Below are 10,070 nucleotides of genomic sequence, written 5' to 3' on the forward strand. Positions count from 1 at the left end.
GGGAGTTGGGCCCGCAGGCGCCTTTTCCGGCTGGGGGTTGCGAGGCGTTGGGAGGGAGCCACGGTTCGGTTTTACCTGGGTCTCCTCTTTCGTCCCTTCGGGAGCGGGGTGGGCCGGGATGGGCAAGGCCACCGCCTGCGCGACGAGGGTTGGATCCCTTTGGGAGGCGATGGGGTCGAGCAGCGCTGCCGGAGGACGAGAGGGCTCCGCGGGCAGCTCCACTCTTAAGCAGCGTCTTGTGGGTCCCTTGGGCATCCAGAAAAGGAGAGGAAAAAAACCCGAAACGGTAGGGGAAAAGCGCTAATATTCTTTCACTTTCTTTTTCTTCCTGAAAGATGTGAAAACCAAGGGAGCAGAGCACTGTTCAAAAGCTAATAATGCTGAGCATATTGAGCTAGAGTCCTGCTTCTGCCTTCATGCACAAATGTCAACAGACTGCTGTTTTATTAGATATCATTTCTTGAGACTCTGTTATGACTTAGGGCAGAAGACATGGAAGGGCTCCAGATATTTATACTGCGTATCCAGGAGGGCTGTTCTCATCACATACTGTTTTTCTCCCACCCTAGCTTTTGCACTCCGTGCCTACAGGAATGTCTTAAGCCGAAAAAGCCAGTTTGTGGTGTCTGCCGCAGTACCCTGTCACCTGGTAGCAGAGCTCTGGACTTGGAAAAGCAAATTGAAACAACAGAAACCACTTGCAATGGCTGCAATAAAAAAGTATGAAAGTATTTGGAAATTAAGTGCATGAGGTGTGCCTGCTTGTCTTTACTGCTTAGAGGGAAATAAAATGCTTGCTCTTCAGTTTACTGCAGAATTGGGTCAAAATGTTTGTTCTGATAAGTGCTAAAGATATTTGACATAGGCAGCACCCGAATGTTGACATTATTTCTACAGTATTTTATTGTTCTTAAGGAAGTGAATTTCAAACGAAAGATACTGATTTTAAAATTATAGTAAAATATTGCTTCTGGACTTGTTTCTGTGACCATATCTTTGTGGGAAGAAGGTTGTAATGAAACAGTGGATGGGAGTTTTAGGTAGTGATCTGTTTAGTTCTTTGTTTCTTTGTTTGAAATAGTTATGAGTCTGTGCTGGCTTTGGCTGAGACAGAGTTAATTTTCTTCACAGTATCTAGCATGGGGCTATGTTTTGGATTTGTGCTGAAAACAGTGTTGATAACAGGGATGTTTTCGCTACTGCCGAGCAGTGCTTACAGAGAGTCAAGGCTTTTTCTGCTTCTCGCACCACCCCACTGGTGGGTAGGCTGGGGGTGCACAGGAAGCTGGGAGGGGACACAGTTTGGGACAGCTCACCCAAACTCACCAACGTGGTAGCCCACCCCGTACGATGTCATGCTCAGCATATAAAGCTGAGGGAAGAAGGAGGAAGGGAGGGGGCATTCAGAGTTACGGCATTTGTCTTCCCAAGTAACTTGTTATGCTTGGTGGAGCCCTGCTTTCCTGGAGGTGGCTGAACACCTCCCTGCCCGTAGGAAGTAGTGCGTTAATTCCTCGTTTTGCATTGCTGGTGTGCGCAGCTTCTGCTTTATTTATTAAAGTGTGTTTATCTCAACCCACAAGTTTTCTCACTTTTACCTTTCTGATTCTCTTCCTGATCCCACCAGGGGCAGGGGATTATGCTTAGTTGCCAGCTGGGGTTAAACCATGACAGAGTCAAAGCTGTCTTACGTGGGTTGTGTATTCCGTAGACTTACTGTTTAAATGCCTGTATGGCATCCTTTCTGTCATTTCCTTTCTCTTTATAAAGTTTGACTTTTTAGTGTGAATTGAATATATAAGAAAATATCTTAGCAGACGGCAAAACAATGAGAAAATAATAATTGGACACACTAAGATGAGGGCAGCAGTTCAGTTAATTTCACTTTTTATTTCTGGGTACTGTCTTTGTTCCAGCTGACAGAAAACCATAGTGCCTTGAATTACAGGCTTCCTTATTGTGAATTTGAATTTTCATTAATGGGATTGAACAGTTAGCAATCAATCTACACCAAGATCTGTACTAAGAACCAAATTATTTTCCATGTACTGTCTCTTCTCCTCAGTGACCAGGTAAACTAGCTTTATATGAAGCATTTTTTTATACTGCAGTATAAGTTAAAAAAGTGAGCTGTATTTGTAAAATATTACAGGCAGCAAAGTTACAGGTTAACTAATCTATAATCTCAAAGCTTTCTGCCTTGCCAGCTGAAGTGTTTGGGATCTCCTGCTTTAACACTGCAGAAACCTGCTTTGTTTTACATGTTTACTACTTCTGCTTGAAAGTGTAGAACTGCAAATAATTTAAATTAACCTTGCTATGCCATTGTTGTCTGCACAGATGTATCTCTCAAAGATGCGTAACCATGCAGCTTCTTGTTCAAAGTACCAGAATTATATAATGGAAGGTGTGAAAGCTGTAACTAAAGAACCACTTCACAACACCAGGTAACAAGCTCTTCTCTAGAAATACTTGCCTCTTTGTCACAAAAACAGGACTGTCACTGATTAATCATTACAAAATCTCAACTTGGATTCTTCTTCTGCGAAGAGTTCTTTTATCTTTAAAAAAAATTAACTCTATCATGGAGCTTCATGCAAACTGTAGAATTTTCGAGTAACAGCAGACTTCACCTCTTTGCCCAGTTTGGGTATTAATTGTTTTAATCGTTTCACTTTGTTAAAAACAGCCTTAATCTTGCATCTGACTGTGTGCAGGCGAGCTATTCTGCTTTCTATATAGTCCATGCACTACACATATTAAAGATCAGGGTATTCAGTAAAAGTATTTTTTTTTAAATAGAAACTTTATCTTTCTGTCTCTTGATTGTAGTAATGAAGGGAAACTGGAATTGTTTGCAGTGCACTGATCTGCATTGTAGCATACTGGGTGGTACCCTATGCATTTTAAAAAAAAAGATGGTAAATGGCATTTATAACATTTGTAGAAGAGCTCTCATTCTGTGTGAAGATGGATGATATTAGCAGTTCCTTAAGCTATTGTTGGGAATTAAAAAGCTGATTCTTAAAATTAGCTTGCCTTAATTGCATAGAATAAAACTATTGTTTTAAGTTCTTTATATTCTTAAAAGCTGGTAAGATAACTTTTGAATATTGAATCCTAAAGCTTTTACTTTTATCTTTCTTGCAATGATAAATAACATCTTTTTCTCCCTCTATCCAGGAACTTCCCAAATCGCTTTACCTTTCCTTGTCCATATTGCAGCGAGAAAAACTTTGATCAAGAAGGACTAGTTGAACACTGCAAAACATTGCACAGCATGGATGCAAAACAAGTGGTAATAAAAAGTCTTGGTGCAAGAATTGCAATGAAGTCTAGTCTTAAATCCCTTTGAAACAATGAATTAGAGACTTACTTTTGAAGTTAAGTACATATTTATAATCACTCCTGTTAAAAGTCAAATGTGGGTATGCTGTTCATGCATTTTGCATCATACATCATTTTGATACTGATTTTCAATACATTCTCTGGAGGTGACGAGTCTCTATTATTGTAGCTAGGTCACATCCTCCTTTCATATTTGAAAAATGGCAGACATTCAAAGTTAATTAGGCACCATAACAAACATAAAATTAATAAGATATAATTTTTTAAAAAAGGTAAAGCATTGAATTTCCTCTCTCTTATTTTCAGCAAGAAGATACTATAAACCTCTGGGGAAAAATACACCATTTTTTTAAGCATCATTCTAATAATGTTTATATGCTGATACTCCCTCTCATATAAAAGGAGCTACAAAACACTGAACTGAATTTGAAACTTTTATTCTTCTGGAATTCTGAATAATTTAAAAAAAAGTTCATTCTTTCCCTTGGAGAGAAGTGATCTTTGCAAAGATTATCAAGGAAACTTTTCCGATTACTGAGAAATAAAGGCTGAAATCTTCTAAAGCAAACAGCTGTGGTCAATTCTGATTTTAAGAATGTAGAGAGAAGAGTAAGCCATTCCAGCTGGAAGGTCTAAGATTCGAATTAAAATTATTCAGGGTATTCTAAGGCTTTTGTATTAAATGTCCCAGCAAACTAGTTGACATCACTTTGCATATAGAGTAGTGATTGTGACAAACCTCAACCTTTAATATTCCATGTTTTCTCTGTCCTGCCCTTCCTACTGTAATTTTAAAGCACTTAACCATTGGGGCTTAATTGCCTTTTTTGGGTTTTTCTTGAAGGTTTGCCCAATTTGTGCCTCAATGCCATGGGGTGATCCAAATTACAGGAGCGCTAATTTCATGGAACACCTTCAAAGACGACATCGCTTTTCGTATGATACTTTCGTGGTACGTGTTTTTTTACCCTTCAAATACAGCCTGATTACTCTTAAACCCAGTTTTTATAGATGGCCACAACTGTGAAATCTCATCTATGCAGGTGGTATTATGAGAGAAATTAGATTATTTGCAAGTCAAAGGAAGAGACAGCTTTTTTTTTTCCTTATTTTGTGTTGCATTAACCAGCATGACTGTTGCAGTAAAATATTTTCTGTATCCTTTGTTCATAGGATTATGATGCTGATGAAGATGATATGATGGCACAGGTTTTGATGCGTTCTTTGCGGGATAAATAAACCAACTAGAAGATTAACTGTAAAACCAAGCTTCCATGAGGGGAAAATGCCCAGCATCCTCGCACTCTTCCCTGTACATCCCAAGAGGAACTCAGGCATCCAGAAATATGAAAGACACTTTAATCGCTATCTTGGTTTCAAATCCTGGTTTGATATTTCTGTACCCCTCAGTCTTCTGTTAACATGGTCTGTGCCATTCAACCTTGTCAGCCTAATTTTCTTACTTCACACAAAGCTTAATTGTAGATCAACACAGAGGAGACAAATCTGTTTTCCCTTATCTATGCCTATTTCTTGGTTTCTTTTGCAGTTGTTCATTTGAGTGTCTAAAACCACAACCATTCCAAATGGAATGGCCTGAACTAGTTAATAAATAGCTCTTCCCAATCTCATATATGTATCTTAAATGATAATATGAGAGGTGTATTTGTAGCTCTCTTTTCCTTTAGTGAGACCTCTAGGTGCTAACTGTAATTGTCAGATCAGCTCTCATTTAAGGTGACCTATGATGCCTGTGATTGCATAATGTTTCCCAGTGTTTAAATTCTTATATGCAGCCTCTCAACTATATGGAAAACGTGTCTTCAGTATGAGTCTTCAAACTACAAACTTTCTTAGCAAATCTTTGCACCTGTGTAAGCAACTAGTTCAAAATGTTTTAGTTCTATGCATGGTTATTACTTCCATACTTTCACCATAATTTCTAGCCTGGAAACTAAACTTTAATGTTGGTCTTAGTTAAAATACATCATTTTTTTAACTGTCTTAGCAAATATTACTTGTATTTTCTGGCTTTATGATTTAATTGGTATTTTTGAAACTTTTACTGGCGATTTTAAGCCTTATGCTGATAGAGGAATTCAGAAGGGTTTTTTTCTAATACTTCTGCTTTCTATTTAAACTAAAATTTTTGCATATGTTCCTAGTTTTTCCATCTCTCAAGGCAAGCTGGTAGCAAAACTCACCAATAATTCATAGCACTTGCATAGCACTATCTTTCTCCATTACAGATTTTAACAGAGACTTTGAATTCCTGTTCTTCATTTAAATGTTGCTAAAGTAGCTGAAGCTGTACTTAGATTGTTTTCCATATAATATTGTATGTATAGTATGCAGGTATAACTTTCAAAGAAAAAGTAAAATATAGCCCAGAAAGCAAGGTGACTTTTCCAGTACATGGTAAATGGATACTTTGTATTCAAATCTACACTGGTACAGTAGAGGTTCCTTTTTAGTTTATCATTTTTATTAACTGCACAGTCAAGATGCTGAGATCTAATGATCTAAGACACCTGACCAGAACTTGTACATCATTGTAGTGTTGATATGTTTAGTCTAATGTAAGCATGTTTAATTGGAGCCGTGGACCTGCACCACCACATAATTAAGTACTAATTAATTGATTTGACCAGTAAACTTTAAATTATTGCACTCTGCGGACTGCAACATGGCCTTACCTTAAAAGCAATGAAATGTGCCCCAGCTAAAACCTCTCAATTAAACTTTGTGTCCAGCCAGACCTCTAACATGTTTCAGTTGATCTTGTTTTAGTGTTTTCCCCACTTTGGTATGAGCTATTATAGACTCATCCTTAACTGCCTGCTTGGTGACTGGAAACTTGGTCTTGGGGGGAGGGGGGTAATGTCATGGTACTGTGGAAAAAGTACCGAGTTTGGGGTTGGTTATTTTTAATGCTTGATCTGCAAAGAGATTACAGTGTATTAGTAGTTTGATGGGGATTTCTGGGTTGGCTAGAACACAGTTTGGTGATACCCATTGACCAGAACCTAGATTTCTGCTACTATTCTAAGTGCACTTCCATGCAATTCTGATAAAATGTTTAAGGAGCGGTTAGAAGCTTCCAAGCAATTACTTTGTCATGTTTTTGACTTTTGAACACAAGTTACAAATAAAGGTCATTTAATTTATAAAATCCTATCTTTGTATCAACTCTTGTCATTTCTTCCTTGTGATCCAAATGTTTTGTTTCAGCACCTCCCTAAAAACACTTCCTACCGTACTGTGCTGCAGGGAGCACAGTAGACATTGAGCAATGCAGAGAATTCAACTTTTGGCTTCCATTAAATATTTTGTACTGATTAGTTGCAACTTTGTTTATAATCTTTGTAACGGTGGTAGCAGGTTATGAAAAATAGCTCAGATGGAGTTCAAAGCAAGTTGTGCTAGTACTGGCCTGAATATTGCAGGTGCGGTCTTGTGTGTGAATACTCCTGTAAGCTGTAGAAACAACCCCCAGAGTTTCTTGTGAAATAGAGACTGTGCCTGTCCACCAAGGCTTCTCTGTTGAAATCTTGACAGCCCCCCTAGCTTTACCTCTTCTGGCTGTCAAGTTTGTGATGGTTACATCCCTGCATTGTCCTCGGTTTAGGTAGCTCCAAACAAGGAGGTGAAATCTGGCTTGCAGCTCTGACCTGTCAGGAATTGCTCCTGCTGAGTGATTGTACCCTCACTGCTTGTACACCTCTTCTTTGTACAACTTAGGTTTGATTTGCTTCAGTTTATGACTTGGGAATTATTCCACAGGAGGTACAGACCAAAAACATCCAACTGGAAAATGCACACTAGTTCTACTTTATTTTGATTACATTAGTGGATAAGTATAATGGCCTGGCACCTGCTGGCTTGATAACAGCAGAATTCCCAGCGCTGCTTTATGCTGGGATGTGTACCCATAGAACCGCTTGGAGATAAACCTGACCGTAGATCTCCACTTACTCCAGCTGCTGAAGGGCTTTGTGTCTGTATGCTGCTGACTTCATCAACTTAAATACAAATGTGTTTACTCAGGCTGTGGTATGTCTTACTGATACTTGCTGGTTGATCTAAAAAGAGAGGCACATGTGATCGGTGTATAGCCTTGAGTCATCTCATTTGTGTGCAGAAAAAAAAAAAGCCTTATTACAGAATGAGCTAGTGTGGGCTTCTAAATCCAGTGGAGTGTTACTGCAGCAGGGTGAAGCACTGCCAGAGCTGCTCTCACCTCATCAGCAGCTGATCTTGTAGTGCAAGTGCCTATTGTTGGTGATAATGCAATCAGGCCACCTCCGACCTGTGAAATTCCCTGTGTCTGGCACAGAGAGTCAGTCTTAGGAGGACGATTAGAGGGAGAGGGACTGAATGGGAGGAGACAAACTTGCAGTAGAGCTATTTTTTCAAATGAAGCTCTCTTAATAGGTCTGATAAATTGTTGTCAGCACTAATTGCCTAACGTAAAGGCAATCAGTTCACATGGAATTACAGCACTAAATCCTCCTGGTCTCCTTGCACTGGGGTGATGAGATCTAAAGGATCCGATCTCTAACAAAACATTAATTCTGGCTCTTCATGTCACCTGATCGAAAGAGGCACAGCAAACTTTCTTCAAGGCCTTTGGTCAGCTATACTGGATGGTCACTGGTAAGACCAGCATGAGAAGGATTAACCTCTCACACAATACCAAGGTTATGTTAAGTCATGTAAAAGAAATGAGGGACGTACCCAGAGACTTAAAGCTTTTCTTTGGTTTAAATATATAAAAAATTACAACAGGGCATTTGCCTGGCTTGGGGGTAGGTTTTTGTTTGTTTTTCTAATGCAGAATTTCATGTCACAGTTGCATTAGTCTGTGCTTCACTCATTTTTTTATGCATAAACTCTGTTATTCTCCAAGTGACACAAATGAGCACTGTTGAAACCACTACGAAAAATTCCTTTTCTTTGCCCTCTCTTTCCCCACAACTCCAGAAAATACTCAGCACTTAATGAAAATAAACGTGGTCACAACAGGTTTGGGTCTCTCCTCTAGTTCTTCTCATGTTGTTTTGTCTTTACCTAGTACTCAGACACCAGGCTTTAAAAAAAATAATGCAGTGGAGCTTCTGGGAGCTGTTTTAGTGCCCCCATGCAATAACGTTCTCGTCCATAACCTGAGCTTAGGGAGAATAAACCCACCCTGGGCCTGCAGTGGCCAGCACAGTGCACCAACAGCAGAGGGAGGTCTTGCATTTTGGAGAGAGCCGGGCTCTCACATCCCACCCAGATGATGTCCTGGTTTTGCTGGGATAGAATCAAGAATTTGCAGCAATTTGTCACTCTGAAGGTGGTTAGTATATGCCTGCGAGCTCCTTGGGTCAGTCCATGTGCCCCGGGACTGGTCCTGTGCCACCGGCTGGCAGTGGGGCTGTTCTGACCACCCTAGGGCTCAGCTGCTGCCAAAGCCCCATGCTCCGGTGCAGGCTGGGACGGCTGAGAAACCACTGCCGTTTCCAGCCTGTGAATCATTGCAGAGCTTCCCCTCCCCTCAGGTCTCTTGCTCTCTGCCCATAGTTCTCTGGCTCAGGGGCACAGGCAGGTCAGGTTGCTTTCTCCCTTGATCTTGATTTTTCTTCTAGCACATGCAAGTTTTTTCCACGTGCAGTGGTTGGAACAGATACGATTATTAACAGTTCAGAAAGAACAGAGGAGCAGGCTTTGCTTCTTGAAGGAAAACCACCTAGTTGGCTTCCTCGTACAAGTGTCCCCAATGTAACCACATCCGCGGCAGGTGGAGGAGCGTGGGGGGGCACCAGCAAGGCACTAGAGGTGGCACCTGCAGCAGCACCCAGGCTGCTGCCCGCTGCACCACAGGGTGCTGCACCTCCAGATCCCTATGAGAAATGGGGTGGACCTCTGTGATTTGCATTCCCCAAGGCCTTTGGGGCCACATCCAGAGATGACTCGTGCAGATAAACACCTGACAAAAGCCACAGGGAACTCTGCAGCAAAGGAGGGATGGATCCAGCTCCAGAGCATGTGGCTGCTGGGGAAGAGTTTGCAAATGCGTTTTGGCTCTGCTGGTCTGTGTGTGGCTGGCAGGACTGCATATGGCTGGCAGGACAAGCTTTCCTTGCTGTTCATGCCCTGAGGAAAGACTGACAGCATGCTCAGCCCTCTGCACTGCAGCCCTCCCAGTGGAAAGCTTTGTTTCCCACTTCTGCATTTGGTGCAGGTTGTGGCTAAACAGAAACATGTGGTCAGCAGGGGCTGGCAGGGCGGTGTGTGATGGGTGAATCACCAGTGGCCTGGCACTGCGAGCCCTTTCTCAGGTGGCAAGGCTGGGCACTGGCTGGGAGCGACGAGGCATTCCCAACAGATCCCGCTCCTCCTCCTCCTCCTGCCAACAGCTGTCTTGGCCCAGAGATAAGCATGGCTCCTGCAGCAGGGGGCTGGACCCCTGCCCTGAGCCTCTCCAGCGGGGAAATCCGCATGTGAGCCACAGGGACAAGGCAAGCTGGAAGCCCACACTGGGCTTTTTTAACAGCCAGGCCAAGGAGACCATGCTGGCTCTGCTCTGCTCGTCAGCGTCCCCAGCTCTGTCCGGGCTGTGTCCCCGAAGATAAGCCAGAAATTACTCCTTCTTCATTATCTTCATCTTCAGCAGTAGCAGCAGAAGTTTCGACGCCGGGACAGGCAGCGCGGCCACCCCACGGGGAGCAGAACCCCAA

The 10,070-nt window shown here is 41.9% G+C and overlaps 1 protein-coding gene across 1 annotated transcript; it reads left to right on the plus strand.

The window, feature by feature from the left end:
- Positions 1-573: 573 nt before the first annotated feature.
- RNF114 (ring finger protein 114) lies at positions 574-4,770 on the plus strand. The gene is made up of 5 exons (XM_010179124.1): positions 574-720; positions 2,341-2,447; positions 3,184-3,298; positions 4,193-4,300; positions 4,522-4,770. The coding sequence occupies exons 2-5, from the start codon at positions 2,341-2,343 to the stop codon at positions 4,585-4,587; spliced, it is 396 nt and encodes a 131-aa protein (XP_010177426.1). The 5' UTR covers positions 574-720; the 3' UTR covers positions 4,588-4,770.
- Positions 4,771-10,070: the final 5,300 nt, after the last annotated feature.

The sequence above is a fragment of the Mesitornis unicolor genome, unplaced genomic scaffold, assembly GCF_000695765.1.
Source record: "Mesitornis unicolor isolate BGI_N332 unplaced genomic scaffold, ASM69576v1 scaffold19092, whole genome shotgun sequence".
Lineage (NCBI taxonomy): Eukaryota > Metazoa > Chordata > Aves > Mesitornithiformes > Mesitornithidae > Mesitornis > Mesitornis unicolor.